Below are 20,179 nucleotides of genomic sequence, written 5' to 3' on the forward strand. Positions count from 1 at the left end.
CAAACAACAAACAGTGACAAAAGAAAGAACTAGAGAAGCGAAGAAAGAAGGAGAGATAGGAAGAAAGGAAGGAGGGATGGGGAGGGAGAGGAGGGGGAAGAGCAGGAAAATCCTCACAGGAAATAGGATCGATGAATGGGTACCTCAAGCAAGGTAGCTAGCTGGAGGTGGAAGGCCTACTCAGGATGGGCTGTTTGGAAGGGCAGGGAAACTGGAATGAACAAGGTCAAGAGTAGGCTGATGGACAAAGGTCAAAGGTGAGGCCTCCAACCTGCCTTTCCAGAGTGGCTTCAGCCCAGGTGTGAGTGTAGTATGTCTCAGGATATTTCGGATCTGAACTCCCCACTCAGTGCCCACCCTATGTCTCACCATCCTCCTTGGTACGGGTAAAGATCTGCTCACTCCGGACGCCGTCCCCTGCACGGGTGAAGGCCAGCACCTGGATACTGTAGTTGGTGTATTTCTCTAGTCCATCCAACTCCAAGGAAGGCTGCGTGGTGGTGACGTTCTTAATCTCGCCCAGCTCTGGAGGACAAAAGTCAGAAGATGGGACCTCATTACCAAGCCTATCACACTCTCTGGCTGTGGCTGTTCTACCTGTCATGCAGAGGACAGGGAGGAGCTATGCAGAAGTGTCACAGGGCACCAGCACCATGGACCATTTGAAAACAAAAATCATCTCCATCAAAATGTCCAAAAATACTGAACAGAAAATTGACATGGGGAACAGTAATCCACTCTTGGTAAATCAAATTTCAGCATCATGGTGTCGCTCTTGGAAGGTCTCTCACCAGCAAATACCACGGGGCACCTCACCAGTAACATGTCTCTGTATACCTAATGGCTGTTCACCAGGAAACTTCTGCAAGATGAGGATTGCTTATATGTGTGTATGTATGTGTATATGTGTGTATGTATGCATGTGTACATGTGTATATGCATACATGTGCACACACATACATGTATATATGTGTATGTTGTATACATATACATGTGTATATGTGTATATGCATACTTGTACATATATGCATACCCATATACATGCATATATGTATATGTGTATATATGCATACATACATATACATGCAGACACATATATTGTATATCTATGTATACATATACATGCATATACATGCATGCATGTATATATGTGTATATATTATGTATATATGCATATATGTATATAATGCATGTATAGTATATGACTCTATATTCATTCATTCTTGATTAATGACTGCTGTGGGAGGGACAATTGCACTGTGGGCAGTGCCATCCTGGGCAGATGGTCTTGGTGTTTAAGAAATCAGGCTAAATAAGTCATGAGGAACAAGCCAGTAAGCAGTGTTCCTATCCTAAGGTTATTTGACTTCTCTTCATGATGGACAATAAACTATATGCTGAAATAAATAAACCCTTTCCTCCCCAAATTGCTTTTCATGAGCGTTTTATCCTAACAACAGAAAGCAAACTAAGATGCATATTTTGCATGTGTATAGGCATGCACATGTATGGGGTATACATGTTCATGTATGTTTGATGTCTGGAATCATTCCCATTCATGCTTTCCTCATATTCATTGAGGCAGGGTTGCTCAGTCAAACTCAGAACTCAATGATATCCCCTGGCCTTGCTAGCCAGACTACCTTGGAGATCCCTACTTCTGCCTTCTGCGATTGAAATCACAAGTGGGTGGTCACACCATCTGGCATTACATTGGTTATGGGCATCCGGACTCTGGTCCTCACACTTGTATGGTGAATGTTTTAACAACTGACCCGTCTCCCACACGCATCATTTATATTTCTAAAATTCTATGGTAGCATATGCAGAGATTAGGAACCCAAGTTAATCTCAAGTCCCTGAGCTAAGATGCACCCTGTGAGCAATTCCAGCTCTACCCGACATCATCGACTACAGTAACCTTGGTATCCATAATATTCCCACAATGCAGTTGGCTTCTACAACTGAGCCTATCTCTTGGTGAACAAAAGAAAGCAGTAACTGTGAGGTCTGTGGCTGGTAGTCTGCGAGGGGTGACTGATAGCCAGTCTGTGCAGTGGTGATCTGTATATCAGGATCTCAAAGTGTGTTTGTTCAGCTACACTGAGGCATCCTTGACCACGCGTGTGTGCATGCCTCAGTATGACTGACCAGGCATGTGAGAGGATTCGGGCTGGGGCTGATCTGAGGGTTCTGCACACTCCTCACCTCACGTAGGCTGAACTCTTCTCTGTGTCACCACCCAAGTGACAGGTGATGTGTGAGAACCTTGGTGTGTGCTAAATCTGCCTGACTTTCCTGAGTGGGATCCAAGAGTGCTATTCAGAGGTGGAACACTGTGCCTCCACATCAAGCACAAGGCACGTGGCAACTACCAGCAATTGGAATGATGTGGAAAGTGTCTACATAGCTGATGCCCCTGAGTTTAGAAGCCGGCTCCTTCCAGAGTCAGTGGCAGATCACGACAAGGAGGCCTTGCCTCCTTGGGATCTGCTTGCCCAGGGCCAGGTGGCTGTGAGCAGGGTATATGGCACCATGTAACTGCTCTTACTAAGGGAGGGATGAGGTGTAAGGCAGGGGCCCAGCAGACACTATCTGGGTAGCTGGCTACAACGAAGGATATCTTTGGTATATTGCAAAGGCATTGAGAGCTGTGGTCCTGATCTCTTTTCTCAATAGAGGTGGTGGCATGCCAAGCCAGCCTCCTCAGGCACGAGCCCTGCCCATAGGATCGAGATGGATAAACCAAGCCGGCTAAACAGTTCATGACTCCACAGTCATCATTTGACAGGCAAGGAGCTAAAGGACAGAAAAGCAATACATCATTGCCAGTGTCCCTGAGAGCCTGGGCCATGGAGGCAGGGTGTGTGACCTCACATCCACCACACACAATCATGGATACTTGGTAAACACAAGAGATGGGACCACAAGTATGTGCTGTCCAGAGATTGTGTGCTTTAGATGCCTGGGTTTCTGCAGCATGTTGTCCAAAAGCATCCCACTCAGAAGGTCAGATGTTAAGAGCCACCTACTTTAAGATATATAATATATAAATGTGATATATGTAGGGAGTATGTATTCAGGGCACATAATACCCATGTTCAGGGTACATGTAATACCCGTGTACAGGGTACATGTAATACCTGTGTACAGAACACATGTAATACCATGCACAGGGCACATGTAATCCCCATGTACAGGGCACATGTAAGAGTTGTGAAAAGGATATGTCATGTGTGCTGGTTTATGATGTTTAAGTTGTATAGTAACTGCAGGGTTTATACTGTGTATAGGTGTATTTGGCATTTGTAGCATGTAATGTCTGTATGGTATGTGTATGTGTGTATTTTATGGGAAAGCTTAGTAATGTAGATTGTAGTATGTATAGTATATATGGTATATATGGTATATTTGGTATTTGTGGTGTGTGTATGTGTTATATGGTGTCTATGGTATGTGTCTAGTATGTGTATTGTGGTGTGTTTGGTCTGTATTGTGTGTGTGTGTGTGTGAGAGAGATAAGTGGCATATGTAGTCTACATGTGTATAGTGTAGTATATGATATGTTGGGAGTGTGTGTAGTATCTATGTGTATACTATGCATGGATATATACACATATATGTGTGCATTTATATGTATTATATGTGTATATATGGCATGTGGTGTGTGTATGGGGTATCTATCTGTATGTATAGTATATGATATGTTGGGAGTATGCATGGTATGTATGTGTGTAATATATATATATATATATATATATATATAAAATCACATGGTGTATGTGTGGATGGGGTATGTATGTATGTAGTGTATATGGTATGTATATATTATGTGTGTGTTGAATGTGTTGTGTCCATATATGATTCACATGTGTGAAATGTTCTCTAGGTCCGGTTAGTACTGTCTCTCCATGCTCAGGGTTTGTGGGATTCAGGAGGGTTGAGTTAGAGCTTGTAGGGTAGGTGCCAAGACACCCAGTGACCACGTAGAGTGCCCTGCTGACCTGAAATGCTATTTCTTAGAGGTGGCCCTTGAGCAGTGCTTTAGTTTCTGATCATTTCTTTAGCTTTCGGAAGCCATGAGGAGAATATCTGTAGTAGACAGAAACCACACTGGTCTGGCCCTGATTCTGTGAGTAGAAAGAACCATCCTTAAGAATTATGTTTAGTGATGTGTGAGCATTCAGACTTTAAAGCTTGGTAAGTATAAACACAGTGTACAGAACAATCTCAAACTGGATGAACATAGCTGTCACATTATACATTTTATTACCCTATGCTATGCATTTTTAAAAAAGCTTTCATTGGTGTGAGGACTTCTATAGTTAATTCTGCCTCCCTTTTGTGGATGGCACCCACTGGCTTGGTTCACATGCATTAATATCCTGCCCCTGTTCATTAGTCCAGAGCCCCCTAAGCAAGTCCTACATTTCCCCATCTCCCAATCTCAGCCTAGAGCAGATGCTCAGTTAATTTGGGTCTGATGTGGATCTGGCACGAGTCACTCTGGGCTGTCTCCCCATGCAGGGTAGTATGGGAACAGCGTGAGACTCCACTCTAAAAGGAACCAGGCCTAGCAGTCAATTCTAGAAACACATCCCCTAGAACATGCGTGGCAGAGGGTCACACAGTGGACATGACTCAGCAGAAGGCAGCATCTGCTATTGTGTCTTGCCTTCACTCCTTAATTTAGTAACAACGGTAGGGATATCTACAGCCCTGAGGCCTGGTTAGCAGAACAGACCCAGTGTCCTGAGCAGAGGTACTGTGTGCTACTTGAGCTCTTTATTACCCTACTCTGAGGAAGGCAAGAAAAGGCACGGAGGCTAAAGGATGCTCCATAGCAGAGGGGAGGCAGGAAGAAAAGAGGCAGGAAATAAGGGGAGAGGAAATGAGAGAGGCTTGAAGAGAGGAGGTGGGAAGTGAGAGCTAAGGAAAGAGGGAACAGGAAGTGAAGGACAGGAAGGGGGCGCAGGAAGTAAGGTGCAGAAAGAGAGGCACAAGAACTGATAAGCAGGAAGAGGAGGTGCTGGGAGGGTGGGAAGAAAGGGGACAGGAAGTGAAGGGCAAAAAGAAGGGAAGGTGCAAGAAGGGAGGCAGGAAGGAGGAAGCGCAGGGGCTACAGGTGCCAAAGCCTAGGAGCAAGCTAGGAATGGGGAGCTGGGGCCATGTGTGCACTGTCTAAACCTGGGGTTTGGGATTTAATGACTCCTCGTGGAGACAATGACATGCTTCTAAATGTGTTCTGGCATTTTTTCGGGAGCCCTCACACACTTCTACTATAGACATGTGATGTTCCTTCGCTGGGATCTATTCATGGGATAAAGGGGCATTGTTTAAGGGCACGCGCTATGTAGAACATTCTAGATGAGTGTTTCTCAACCTTCCTAATGCTGCAACCCATTAATACGGTTCCTCATGCTGTGGTGACCCCGGTCATAAAATTATTTAGTTGCCACTTTATGACTGTAATTTTCCTAGCTGCTGTTATGAATTATAATGCAAAATATCCGATATGAAGGATATCTGATATACGACCCCCAAAGGGGTCACAATCCACAGGTTGAGAACCACTGTTCTAGACAGGGATTAATTATTGAAGCTGCAGTTTTGACATAGACACTCGTAATTTAGAAAACACAGTCATGCCCGATCCCCCAACTGCCACTCTCTAGACTGCTTCAAGCTGCTCTTTAAAAGGCTTTTTTTGTGAGTGCACAGGCTCAAGTGTGAAGAAAGAGGGTAGTATTCAAAGATGTCCCCAGTGTCCCCCTACAACCCAATTTCACCCCAAGAAAGGGGTTTGCAGGTTGTGCAAGGCATCCCACGGGAACATGCTCACCACCCACACGGCTTCCTCTTACCTCCGTCTATGAGGTTGGCCCAGTAGATGACCCTGAACCCCTGGAGAATCCCATTCAAGGCCTCCTTGGACAGCGTGGACCAGGAGATTGATATGCTTTCTGGTGAGGTTGCTATGGCTTGGACATTTTCGGGAGGGTAGCTGGGTACTGAGAAAGGAAACAATTACAACCTGTGATCGCTGTGTGGAAGGGGGGGGGGTGTTGTCAAAGCAACAGTGGATACTAACTTACTACTCTAGCACACAAAGCAGAATGTCCTCAGGGGAATATTGCAACTCAGTTGAGTGTCTCTGTGGAGGCTACGCAGTTGTCAGGGAGGAGATCCCAACTCCTCCTGCCCACTCCGAGACTCTACGTTCAGGAAGTCACCCCAGACTTGAATTGAGTGCAAGTCAACTCTTAATGCGGAGGAGGCCCGCTGGTTCTCAGCTTTGCCCTCCCACAGCCATGGCCAGCTCCTGTTTTCTGTTACATTTAGGTGCACACAGCAGTTTCCCTTTATAGATAATAAGCCTGAGCACAGATTGGAAGGCTATTGGGAAATGTGGGAGAGAAGAAATATAACCACGGGGCTTCCCTACCTCATCTCCAAAGCCTCCCTTTTAGGAGTATTGTGTTTTGTTAAAGGCAAGAGAGAGAGAATGAAATTAATAGTATATGCTATTTATTCATTGATTGATGGGGTCTTACTATGCAGCCCTGGAACTTTGTAGATCAGGCTAGCTTCAAATACAGAGACCCTTCCTTTGCCTTCTAGTTGTTGGGCTTGATGGCGCCCACCAGCACTCCTAGATTATATACTATTTTAGATATTGACTGTATGCCAACGTTAAACGTTAGGGGGAGGGGAGGGGCCAATTATTAGCTGAAACTAAGTCATCCAAGTGCAAATCGAAATGCAGAGCCAACCACTCCTGCAGAGGGCAGAGATGGAATATTTGGGTCTCGCAGGTTCTAGTCATTTAAGCCTTCTCTGCTCTGTGAGCAAAGGCACATTGTGCAAGGAGTCATTAAATGGAGCGTGCCGACTTAACTACCATATGCTGAGCCTTTTGGACTGGAGGGTTCTCGGTCATCAAGCACCATTGGGCTGTTTTCCGCGCCTTAAGGAAGTGTTCATTTTGGTCACTAGGGGGCGCATGATCACTACGGGATCTGTTCCAGAGAGCCCGGGATCTTTTCGGAGGTTTTCTCTGGCTACAGAACGCTTGGAAACCTAAAGCGCTCTTCGGGGAGAGACGATAATAAAGATTATAATAATATACAGAAAAATTCTAAAAGTTTTTGGTACTAGTTTCGGGGAAGGATTTGGATTTCTGCTCTCTAGATGGGGACAATGCTGGTTTTACAAGTTCAAAGCCCACTCTTGCATTCAAGAAGCAAAGAGGACGATTAAGGAATGCATTTGGGTTTTTGGGTGCATACCCATCCAGGGCAGGAATAAATTGATGTGGTGGGCTTGATATTTAGGTCAAGCAACAGGGAGCCGGCCTGTAGGCCACAGAGAGCAAGACTACCACAGACTGTGGCTGCCCAGACCTACCGTCCTCCAGGGTGGTAGTGATTATCTCCTGAGAAGAAGGTCCCGTGCCGGCCCGGTTGCAGGCCTGTACTACTAGGCCATACTGGGTGAACTTATTCAGGTTGTCCAGGGTGTACACTTCGCTGTCCCCGGTGGTGTCGATACTGATGATGTTGAACTGGAAGTTGCCCCCGGTGCTGTACTCCCGGTAGCCTATCTGGTAGCCACGTATGATCCCATTTTGTAAATGTTTCTTGGGAGCCTAAACAGCAAAGAGAAGAATGTGCTCAGGAAAATGGACGTAGGAGAATCTTAACATGCAAAGTCACTAAGGAAAAAAAAATAAAGCCAGATATTAATAAGGATGAGGGCAGAAGCCGTAACTCCTACATAGCTCTCCCCCCATGGCACCTAGCCCTAACCGTGGGGCTGCTTCTTCTCTGTGTTGACCCCTGTAAGCCCGTGATAGGCACTGTAGGAAATTAAGAGCTGCAACCAATAATAGACATTTAATAGAAGTGGGTCAATATGTTGTCATAAAAGTCATTTAAACTTTGCTTATTTCTGTAATTTTCCATTTAACAATGTCAGGCCGTGGTTGACAGGGGTAATAGAAACTATGCAAAGCGAAGTCACAGGCGCGTTTCTTCCCCGGCCCGACCTCCTCACCCTCTGCAACGCTTCCACTGTGAGCCTCGGTTTTCATAGAACGTCGGCCACATTTAAGTGGCAGAAGAATGAATCTGACACTGTAGAATCTGTGCTCCAGGTCTTTAGGTCAGTCTTCCATAGTTAACTGGATTCACTGATGGGAACACAGTCATTTAGAGTCTTAGCGTACACACCAGGGACCTCACTTATGAGGCATTCCTTTCTGATTATCAGCTGGCTGTCTAACACCCACCTACTGTCAGTCAGTCAGTCTGTCTGTCTGTCTGGCATCACCCCTGTGTGTGTGTGTGTGTGTGTGTGTCTGTCTGTCTGTCTGTCTGTCTATCTATCTTTCTATCTATCATCTATGTATCCATCTATTATTTATCAATCATCTATCTACTGCCTTTTATCACCTTTTTTTCTATAAATTAATTATAACCTATGGAGCTAGATCTCTCAGGTTATGTAAAACTTCCTGAAGCCCAGAAGAGCTAACGGTGGTGAAGAACAGGATAATAAGCACATGAGCTCTGGAGAACGGTGACAGTTGGGGTGCACGGCTGTCAGGTTAAAGCCAGCAGGCGGATGACATCTGGGGAAGACAGCTCATGGATCCAGAAGCCAGATGGGCTTTGTAAGGGTGGCCTGGGCTCAGCAAGTGGAGTGGGTGTGTGGGAAAAGCTGGCAGGGAAGGGAAGGAAGAGGGTACCTACAGGCAGAGGAATGAGGCATGATGGGAGAGGGTAGATGGAGTTCCAGGGTAGAACAAGTCTCTGAAAATCAGCAGTGCATGGAGAAGGTCACAGAATGTAAGAGAATGGAAAGGTGCTGAGCAGGGGCCGTGGCCCGGATGAGCTCAGCAGATATTGTGTGTAGCCTGACATGCTCTCCTTCCAGGCTGAACGGATACCCCAGGCTGGCTTTAAGGATGCAATCTGTGCCACGGAGAACAGTATTTCCTATATTTATTTGCAGAATTTTAAACTTTTAATTAATGCACAAAAGCTACATGTGCTTATGCCTTCTTACAGCAAATTTCTTCCTGTGTGGCTTCCGTGGGATGCAGCTGTTGTCCTCATCTTACAGGCTGTTTCAACGTGTGAACCCACAGCCAGAAACCAGCTAAGTTAGTCATTTACTATTTCACTGAGCGCCAGGGTGTGACCCTGGTATGGGAACTCACTGTAACACAGATGGGTTAATTTTATCTTCAAGAACACATAGAGATTTTAGAGTTTTAGGGTCAGAGCCCGACAAAATTTCTACACTGCACCTGCATGTATATATAACCTCTAGCTTGTTAATAAAATTAATTTTCCTGTAAAAATCATTATATGCAAGCTGATTTTTACCAACAAAGAGATTTATCTCATTTCATGTAGATTTTTTGTAATTATCAGATAAGTGACTCAACTATAAATGATAATTTTTTGCAAATTAGATTCATATCCATTAAGCATTCTGTCTAATTGTTCAGCTGGCTCCCTGCGGGGCTTCAAGAGAAAGCCAGTCTGAGTCGCAGCATGAGGGCTATGCAACCATGTATACAGTGGAGCAAAATGCCTAAAAGGGAACTTATCTAGAGCAACTGATTTAGAATCTTCCTAAGCAGGTATGGGATCAGCTTTACTGACTCATCCTTGGGCTGTGAAGGGTTAATTAAGTTTGTGATCTGGGCGGGACAATTGTCCTGCCCCTCTTTGTGGTTAGAAAGTATCACATGCGGTTTCCCTGGGAGATAAACAAGCACTTGGTTCTGTTCACTTAACAGGATTGGGTTTAAAATAAAACCAACATGGCTGCAGGAGTTCAAGCCAGTTAAAGATTCCAGTCGAGGTAGGGAAAGGGCTTCCGAGGCCTCACTCTTCACTGAGGAGCTATTGATTGATAGTTGATGGTAGTAGAAGGCAGAGTCACTTTTCTATAGGATTGCTGCCATTGGTAGGCTCTCCATGTCCCCACTGGGTGACCCCCCCATAGCTCTGAGGTGTTGGCAGTACTAACTGGATTCAGGAGGCTAAAAGTTTTACAAGAAAGACATGAGGTAGAGAGGAAGATGAGATGAACCGGTCTTGGAGGAGTCAGAAGAAAGGATAGGAGGGATGGATATCCTCAAGATACATTGTAAAGAAAGGATGTGAGGGGTGGAAAAAAATCAAGATACATTGTAAAGAAAGGATGTGAGGGGTGGAAAAAAATCAAGATACATTGTAAAGAAGGGACGGGAGGGGTGTATAACATCAAGATACATTGCATACACATATAAAATAGTCAAAGAAAGGAGAAAATTAAAATTTACAAAAAAGTTTATATTCTTAGGGAACCTATATTTCTGTCCTTATTCTGGAGTAAAGCGTATGCTTTCCTCATTTTATGCTTCTGCAAAAATACGGTGTAGAATCATTACTTGGTTTTACTTTAGGAGTCTAAGGTAAAAGTCCTGTGTGAGCCTGTGCATGTTCCAATCTGGTTCCTTTTTCTCGTCCGTTCCCTCCTGTATCCTCCCATTTATAGTCTACAGTTCTGTGTCTGATTTTCCTCATTTGCTACACTATTCAGATCACAGTCTGCTCTTTGCTACCGAGGACAGTGTTGCATTATGTTGATGTTTGACTTCAGTTAAGTGCTCCACCACGGTCATATTAATTTGCAACCACGAATGCTATTTAGCACCTCTGCAACACACATTTTTCCATTTTTAACCTGATCTGTGGGACTCAGGTTCCTGCAGCATTTTATTGCCTTATTTTTAAAGCTGCATTTCAATTGGCTACTGATGAGCGGGGAGTTTTGCTATGGCTCTGTCAGAAGTGGGTTAGCTTAAGGGGATGATGCATCTGTGACATCCTTCTGTCTCCTAAGCGTTGGATAACTTCTATGCTATTGCCTGGTACCTCGTGGGATTGCTAGCTACCCCATAGACAAAGCTGTTAATACTGTCCTTTAAAGTGAGGCACATGCTACAGGAGGGAAGGTCAAGGCCATTGCCACCCTGCCTCTGAAGCATCATGGTCATTGTTGGCAAACCAACTACCCAAACCTCCATGGTCCCTGCCATGTCTGATGTCACCACTATCACCACTGTCATCTCCACCAGCATCCTCAGCATCAACTCAGCTCTCCTGTACAGGCCATCTGAGAGACACCTGCTACACAAAGAAGATTTTCCTCCACTCCACTCCCCAAACTCTAGTCATTCTGGAGGGTAGCGCCTCAGGACCTTTACCCAGACTCACTTCAGCAAGAGCCCTATCCGTGCATGCTGCTCCATGCATACTTTCTCCTAATCCTCAAGCAGTGCCACTCCCTGGTGACTAAGCATATGACCCTATGGAGGCCATTCTAACTCAAACCATCAGGGAAGATAATCTTGTAGGCAAAACCCCACTCGGGAAGCACTCCTCTTAAAACACATTAAAAGAGCACTTAGTGTGCCTGGAAACAGAGTAACTCAGGGGGTTCGCTTCTACTGTATGTCCAAGCTCAGGAGCCCAGATGAGCCTCTTTGTACCTGGAACCTGGTGTCATACAATTTCATAATTAACACCTCTTCACCTTTTCTGGAATCCCTCTGAAGGAACTGTATACTCTGGGGCAGAGGTCACATTTGCCATTATGCTTTATGTGACAGGTTACTTGTTTACCCTTGCTGAAGCCAATTCTTCCCCTCCCCACTTGGATGGAGCAATGGTCCTGATTTCCTGACATTTATTTCTCTCATTTGCTGCTCTCTGCAGAACTCCTCTCCAGCCCTTCCCCCACTGCTACCCTTCCCTCTGGCTTCTCAATCCCTCTCAACCCCCCCCCCCCAATCCTTAAGGACTTCACTTTGATCTCCATGACAACAGTAGTACCATGTCAATCCATTAGTATGGCTTGCAAGTGACTGTGCTTTTATATGTCTCTCTCCAATCTTCTTCATCCTTAAAGAAACAGGGAAACAGCAAAGAGGCAGGGACATGGGAAGGCTCACAGCTCACACTACCACCTTGGATGCTAGTGACTTTATGGGCAAGCCTTTTTAATGTCTATTCCATCTCTTTTCCCTCCACAGAAACCTTTAAAAGAACAGAGTCTACTTCTGGGGCTGGAGGAGTGAGTCCCTTGGAACGTACACTGAAATTTCTCTTTAGATTCTTGCAAATTCTCTTAAGATGCACGCTCTCCTCTTTCATCACTGGGTGGCAGCTGCCTCACTCACATCCTCCATGTTCCACATGCACAACTGCTCTGCAGTCAAGTGCATCCTAGGTGAGCTGCACATCAGTTTTGGGCTCAAGGGACCCTGACAAGGATGTGGACATTAGGCTAGCCACTTCTGAGGACTAGCCATGGCTCTGTAAGAGGAAAAGGGGCAAAAGAAAAATTGCCCATAGTGTCAAGAAGACGGTCAGACAAGAGGTGGTTCGCCTGAGTCTAGGGATGACCCAACAGTGATGTGCAGTGGTACACAGCTGCATCCTGGGAAGAAAACAGGGGACCCAGGATACAAGAGCTCAAGGAGAGACTCTGCACTGAGGTATTTATGGGGATCCTGGGTTTCACAATGACAAGAAGATACAGTTAGACTTTGGTGTTGGAAACTGAAGTCAGATCCCCTGCAAGAGCAGCAAACTGTTAAAAATGGAGTCATCGCTCCAGCTCCAGGCATTCCCTTTTTAATCCTCATTTGGAGGTGGAAATTCCAAACAAATAAAGGTCAGTTGCATACAGCAGGGGTCCCTAAGGTTAGGCTGGACTTCACATCTGTCATCTATACCCAAGGAAAGGAGAACTCACAGGGCTAACTCTGAGTTAGCCTCCCATCTGTACCTGGGTTTAGCCTTTGGCTAAACTAGAGAGGTTTCAGGCATTGATACAAGGTAGAGGATAGGGAAACAGAACCTCAAGAATGTTGAGACAAGCCAGTCTATTCCCCCCACCCCAGGAATGTGGCTGAAGCATATTCCGGTACAAATAGCAGTAATGCAGCTTCTATGTGGATCTGCTGACCTGGCAGGATGCTCCTGCCTCCCACACTGTCCCTTTTCAAAGTGAATAAAGATTGGCTACTGGATTTACCTTTATACAAATAAACTTTCCAATCTGGCAGGGCAAACAAGCAGGGCACTATTATTTTATGATGGTGGAAATCCATCATCTAATCTCTAACTATAAAACATGTCTTTTGTTCATCTTGAGACTTGCGGCCTCCTTATGCTGGCAGGCTTGCCAGGAGTTGGAGAAAGAAAGAGGGCTGGGGTCCTTGAGGCAGGCCCATTCTGTGGCTGAGCTCAGCAACCTTTCCTGAGGATGGTGGAGGTGGTAGGGCCTAGAGTGCGTTCCAAAGGGAACAGTAACAAGACGCTTCCTGCTTTAGATACACAAGGTATCTGCAATGTGGATCTGTGAGCCTGGTCTTTCAGTAGAGAGCAAAGGCTTTCATGACAAAAGAGTGTTTTGACCTAAAGCTGACTGATGGTATGGGCTCCATGGGCTCCATGAATTTTCTGCACCAAATACTCATTTCCTCCCATCTGGGGGGGGGTGAACCCCCACAGAGCCTGCACTTCCTGGTCCACCCTGAGGACCTAGGGAAAAAATGCACCCTATTCCATGGAAATGAGGAGGGCTTTGAAGCCAGTTTTCCTTGTCTTGTTGAAGGGGAAGAGGTTAGATCTGCCAATACAGAAGGACTGCCAATTCCTTACATATCTGTGAGCTGTGTGCGCATTTTTAATAGAGTGCCCACAGCCCCAGCCAGAACCGGCGGATTAATTCATGAAAGCAAATGCAAATTTGTAATCTTTCATAGCCCAAGGATTAAGGGAACGGCTGAAAACATTAAATAAAACGTATTTCAAGGCAAATTTTTAATTTCAACCTTTGTAGGATAGAGGAGCGTTGAGCTGGGTTTGTATTTTTGGAAATAAAATGCTAGTAGGTAAACTTCGAGTGCACATTTTCTGTAGCTTCACCATGTCAGGTGATGTTTACCACAGGAGATTGGAAGGCAGAGTAAAGGGAGTTCATATTAATCATGGCTTGTAGGCATGACCTACCCACGAGAGGGTCCCCAGTCTGACACCAGTCCATCAACTTACAGATTCTGGGCAAGTCTCTCTAATGTGAGGATTACTCTTCATTCACAGTGACTGTATTCAGTGCCCACAGTGACAGGATGTAAGGGGGTGCAGCACGGGCCAGGAGAGGGCTCTGAACCACAGCTGCCCAGGTGCCCAGTGAAGAGGGGGCAAGATGGCTTCCAGTGAAGAGGGGGCAAGATGGCTTCCAGTGAAGAGGGGGCAAGATGGCTTCCAGTGAAGAGGGGGCAAGATGGCTTCCAGTGAAGAAGGGGCAGGATGCCACTTTCCCAGTGTGCCACAGGTCCCCAGTCAGAAGGGCATTGTTGGCAGAGACACATACAGCCTGACGTTTATTAAACATTTACCATGATGTCACCCGCAATGATGCTGCCTGCTTCTAAGCGTCAGGTAGAACCGTCTCTGCTGTGCGAAGGCTCACCCGAGATATAGTGTACCTCCCAGTACAGGGCACTGGGGAGGGCGGGCATGGTGCTCTGTGGAAAGCGTTCTTCTGATAACAGAACTTCACCTAGACCTCTGGACACCCCACTTCAGTATTTCATGGAAATCATTTAGCATTCTAAGTGGAAACACTGCTTATTACATAGCGTCCTTGCCGTGGTGTCTGATGCTGAGGAGAGGACAATAGTAGAATTACCCTCAGGGTTTCGCTGTGAGCCATCAGCTTACAACTGCTCTCAGCATGCTAGTACTGCACAAATGAACGAAAAGTGGGTATTTCGGAGGCAATCTATACAGATTTCCCATTTGAAGCAAAATTTTACAATTGAAGTACTTTCTGCTTTCAATAGCAATCTTCTGAGATATCTGGAGTAATTATTTCAAACATTCTACTTTAGAATGTTTCCTTTATGAGTTGCTATAGCAATCATAACACCACACACACATACACACACACACACACACACCACTGCTAATCGCAGCACTCAGGGTACTGAGGCAGGAGGATAGCAAGGTTCAGATCAGCGTGGGCTTTATAGTGAGCTCAAGGTTCTCCTGGGCTACAAAGTGAGATGAGACTCTTGGTCTCAGAGACACAGAAAGAAAGAAAGAAATATATTAAGGCAGAATTTTCAGGGTTGGGGGAGGGTTACTATTTTGAAGTATTCTACCAAACAAATGTCATCATTCAGAGTTTTAAGTTCTTTCTGATTTTGGATCAGAAACAAACCTGTCGTCTGGGGGCAGACCTCTGCCCACTGGCGGCCAGAGCAGAGCTAGGAAGCAGACACTTAACTGCAGCTTGTTTCTCCTTTGGTTAAACCCACTTTGCTCCTCCCATCTGTGCCAAGCCACTACTTCGGTGCTTTTGCTTAAAACATGCAGCAGCTCTGCCTATCTGCACCCATCCTGCCTTACACAGCACTGCAGGACTGGCTCTTGGATGCTCCCCTGTGGGCTCACAGCTCTGACTTGCAGCCATCTGTGCCCAGAAATGCACTTCAGACCTTGAACTCTCACCTTTCAGTGAGACACGGTGGGACGCATGGGAGGTGTTCAGCTCTGGTGTCTATCATGCTGTACACTCCGCACCTCCACCAAAGCGAGATTTAGACCTTCACATGCTCCTCTCTGTGCTTTTGCATCTGAACAGCATGGTCCTCTTTGTGGCTGCCTCTGAAACCCATGAGGCTCCTCAGAGGTTCCTGTGCTATGAATACATGGCCTAGACCAGTGGTTTTCAACCTTCCTGATATGGCAACCCTTTAATATGGGTCCTCATGTTGAGGTGACCCCTGACCATACAGAATTATTTTTGTTGCTACTACTTCATAGCTAATTTTGCTACTTTTAGGAATTGTGGTGTAACATCTGATATTCGACCCCTGTGAAAGGGTCATTCTATACCCAGAGGGGTCATGACCCTCAGGTTGACAACCACTCGCCTAGAGGCTCTTTCACTCCACCTCACAGGTGCTAGTGCCTCCCAGTCATCCATTGCCTGCCTGTCCACTCACATGACCACTACCTCCTTTCTTCCTTTATTCCCTCCCTCCCTAGTTTATTCTGTTGCTCCCTCCCTCCCTCCCTCCTTCCCTCTCTCTCTCCCTCTCTCCCTCTTTGGTTGGGTCTCACCCATTCACCAGCCACTCATAAATGCACACACTCACTCATGCACTCTTATACCGGGTCACCCCTTTATTCTCTGATTTACTTCTTCACTCATCTGCCATGGGACGTAATGGACAAGGGTCTAAAGAGCCCACAGACCCACAGAGGAGATGAACTGTGCAGTGAGTATGTGGGAAATGTCATGAACAATTCCATGTTGGGGATTCCCCTGTTCTCTGTGAGTCATGTACAGTTGGAGACACGAGACTCCAGCACTGGGCGGGAGGGGTGGCTTGGTAACCTGTGAAGGAGGACAGAGAGGGAAGGCCTGAGGATCTCTGAGGGCGGGGATGGCTGTGGAGTGAGGGGTCCCAGACTAAGGAGGGTGGTGGGGCCTGATGTTGGAGGCCTCGGGTGTCTATGGGATAGTCATATTCTCAGGCCATGGGCCGCCTCAGCTAGGCCTGAAAAATTCAAAATCTGAATGACAAGACGAATAATTAAAACACAAAAGGGTAAAGAGTTTGCTTTGATAACAGAGACCCAGGGGAAGGGCTACTACTTATGAGACAATACTATAAAATTTTAATGGTTAACTTTATCATCCTTGAAAAGCCTTTAGGATGTCAACTCTAAAATGGCTGTTTTCTCACTCAGACCCAAGAGCCCTTCTCTCTTCTCTTCGCAGTGGACACAGCTCTCTGTCCTGACGAGCTGTCCCACAGTGGTGAACGAGTCCTCCTCTTGGGTTCCCACCATTCCACTCATGTCCATGCCTCCTCTGACACAGGGGTTCCCTTTCTGGGTCATGCTGTCCCTGTTCCCTGTCCCCCTGTCCCCCGTCTGTCTTTCCTCACCTCTCCCTTTCTCTGAACTCTTCTGTCACAGAGAGCTATGTTTGGTGGCACGCACTGTCTCCACATATCCTTTAGATCGGCCCACACCTTACCTGAAACAGTAATGCCATTTAGAGTCATTTTCATCACCAGGTAAACTAGTCTGCCTGAGAGTCCAGCGGCCATAGCTCACTCAGTGGGACTGATCGCCAGTGTGCCTGCCTGCTTGTCCACGAGCCAGGCAATGAGTGCTTGTAGGCAGGGCTGTATGCCTGCACAGCACCTAACCAGTGGTTTTAGGAAAGCTAAGTGTGCTCTGTAGCCCACAGCACCTTTATCCCTTTGGCTACGGAAAGCCATGTAATGCACTGGCTTTGACCACAGCTTTTTACATTGGGCTACAATTCAAGGTCCCAGGAGTTTCCAATTTTAGCTGCGAGACGTAGGTGCTCTGTAGAGTGATACATCTTTCATACAGGAACTACCCCCCCCCCCCAGAAAAGAAAAAAGAAAACCTCTTAAGGTGCACAGTAATATCTGGCCCTTCCCAGTATCCCAATGCAAGTAGATATATGAACAATTGGCTGAAACTCCACGGCCTCTATTCACGGCAGACTGAGGCAGCTTCTGTTTGTAGCATGGCTGGGATGTGTACAGGGTTAGGCCATGCTGAGAGCCTTTTATTGTACAGTGTGTGGTGCTCGCAGGAGTGGGCTGGTCACAAAGACTGAGGCCGGCTCAGTCATACTCCTACGCCACACAGTCTGTCCTGCTGCCTGCTGCAAACACAGCTCAATGGCCAGGGCTAAAAGCTGGCACACAGGGACTCCCCGCATTAACCCACGTTAATACCTGAGGTGGCATGTACTTCCACAGTGGAAACCTATTTCTGTGACACATGGTCATCGTTTTATGAGAGGGTCAATAGGAGAAGGAAGAGGGAGGGAAGAGAAGAAGCGGGTGATGGGGGGGGAGAGGAAGGGAGGGGAGGAGAGGGAAAATGGGTGAGAAGGGAAAACCATGCTATGATATAAATACAGATCAGAGGTATATCTTCACGGAAGGATGGTGCCAGTCACAGTTGCCCAAATAAAGCAGCATTTGACCCTACGGTCATTGCCAAGTACATCTCCAAGCAAATGGCTAATTTCCAGTGTATCTCACCCACAGGTAAGTGTCGAGATTTGCATATCTGTGGGTCAGTGGCAACTCTGTGACACTGTGGCACTGGTCTGTGATGCCGTCACCTCCCTCACTGACAAAGTTTACCTTTAAGGCAGGCTATGCTCTGGGTCAGGGCATCCCACACCAAGCAAAATAGCCACCAGTCTGTATCCATAACCACAGTCCTGGACTGCCTGGGAGACAGCTGCTTCTAAGGCTCATGACCACAGTCAGGAAACCCAGGTGCTTTCTTGAGGGCAGCGGCTAGCTAATCCCCAGCGAGCTTTCTCTTCCTCCTGCCACTGTGCACCACAGACAGCCATCTTCACTCCCAAGAAGCACTTAGAGGTTTTCTACTGTGGTGAGGTCAGCACACTCAGTCAGGGTGTGTCAGCCTCCCTATCTGCATGAGGCCAATCCTAGGGACCTCGATCAAATTCTGAGGATAAAATGAATAAGACAGGGCAGCTTCATTCTTTGGAGATAGACAATATGCTATAGAGGAATTTAAATCATGGATCTCAAACCTGCTTATGTCATGGAATAGTGTTTCAATGACAGGCCAAGCATATGCGTAATGACTGTTAGAGTAGTTAGAGGCATCCCGGGCAGCTTAGTTAGTATAAGTACATTCCATGATAATTTCCCAGTGACAAAACCACACAAGGACGTACATCTCAGGATGAATCCTGGTCATCCAGCAACCATGGCCGTATCAGATGTGTATACACACCTGTATAGACACATATAGACGAGTAGATCTGATTTGAAAAAGAAACTTTCTTTTTCAAATAAAATGCTCGTGTCCTGGCATTATGACAAGAGTAATGATGCTTACATACTAAGAAAAGTGTCAAAGACACATGCGTTGACTCAGTTTACCTTCCAGGTAACCCTGATACTCTGAGATGAGGTGGGTTCCAGGTGCACTTCCTGAGGTGGACCATCAGGAGCTGTGGGGATCGAAAAGCATACAGGCAGGTTAGACACAGGTTCAGAGCAGGATGCAAGCTACTGGCCAGTCTGTCTGGGGTAGGGAAGCTTATTCTCAGGAGCAGCAGGCAGAAGCAGTTGTAGTCAGTGCACAGTATTTGCTTTCTGTTTATTTACTCAGGGGCACACGAATCCTGGGGTCCTGTCCCTCCTCAGTATGCCTTTGGCTATACGATTAATAACCCCAAGTTAGATGAAGTAAGGTGTAACATAGGGATCACAGACACACACATACCAAACTCACACACACACCACACACACCACATGTACTCACACACACACATATACACACCAAACACACATACACATACACATAGAACACATACACATACCACACACACACACACAGAACACACATATACCACACCACACACACCCACAACACACACATATACCACACACACACACATATCACACATACCCATACCCACACCTATACACACACACCATCCCCACCCACCCAGCCCCACACAATACCACACATACACACACATACCACACACACCACACACACACACCCATCCACACCCCCACTCTCACACACACACCCACACCCATCCACACCCCCACTCTCACACACACACACCCACACCCATCCACACCCCCACTCTCTCTCTCTCTCTCACACACACATACATATACCACATACACACATATACACACCATACCACACACACCACACACACACTTACACACACTCACATACCACACACACTCACACCACACCACACACACATATATCACATACACACACATATACACACCATACAACACACAACACACACACATACTTACACACACTCACACCATATACACACACCACACACTCATACCATATACAAACACCACACACTCACACCATACACACACACACACACACACACACACACACACACATTACACAACTCTGTGCTGTAGGGGAGGACTCTCCTCTGCCTCTAGAACCCTTAAGTGATGTGGAGTTTTGTTCCACAGGTGTTCAGAGCAGGACTCCTCTGTGGGGGCTTC

At 46.3% G+C, this 20,179-nt stretch overlaps 1 protein-coding gene across 7 annotated transcripts in view; it reads right to left on the bottom strand.

Moving 5' to 3' along the window:
• Dscam (DS cell adhesion molecule) overlaps positions 1 to 20,179 on the bottom strand; it is a 578,367-nt gene that overhangs the window by 93,515 nt on the left and 464,673 nt on the right. For all 7 annotated transcript variants that reach the window (XM_087575369.1, XM_087575370.1, XM_087575373.1 and 4 more), the window contains 4 exon segments: positions 19,061 to 19,131; positions 7,408 to 7,648; positions 5,865 to 6,011; positions 370 to 525 (listed from right to left, as the gene is read on the bottom strand). In XM_087575369.1, the coding sequence (XP_087431495.1) occupies positions 370 to 525; positions 5,865 to 6,011; positions 7,408 to 7,648; positions 19,061 to 19,131 (615 nt within the window).

This window comes from Rattus norvegicus, chromosome 11 (assembly GCF_021556685.1).
Source record: "Rattus norvegicus strain SHRSP/BbbUtx chromosome 11, alternate assembly SHRSP_T2T, whole genome shotgun sequence".
NCBI classification, from domain to species: domain Eukaryota; kingdom Metazoa; phylum Chordata; class Mammalia; order Rodentia; family Muridae; genus Rattus; species Rattus norvegicus.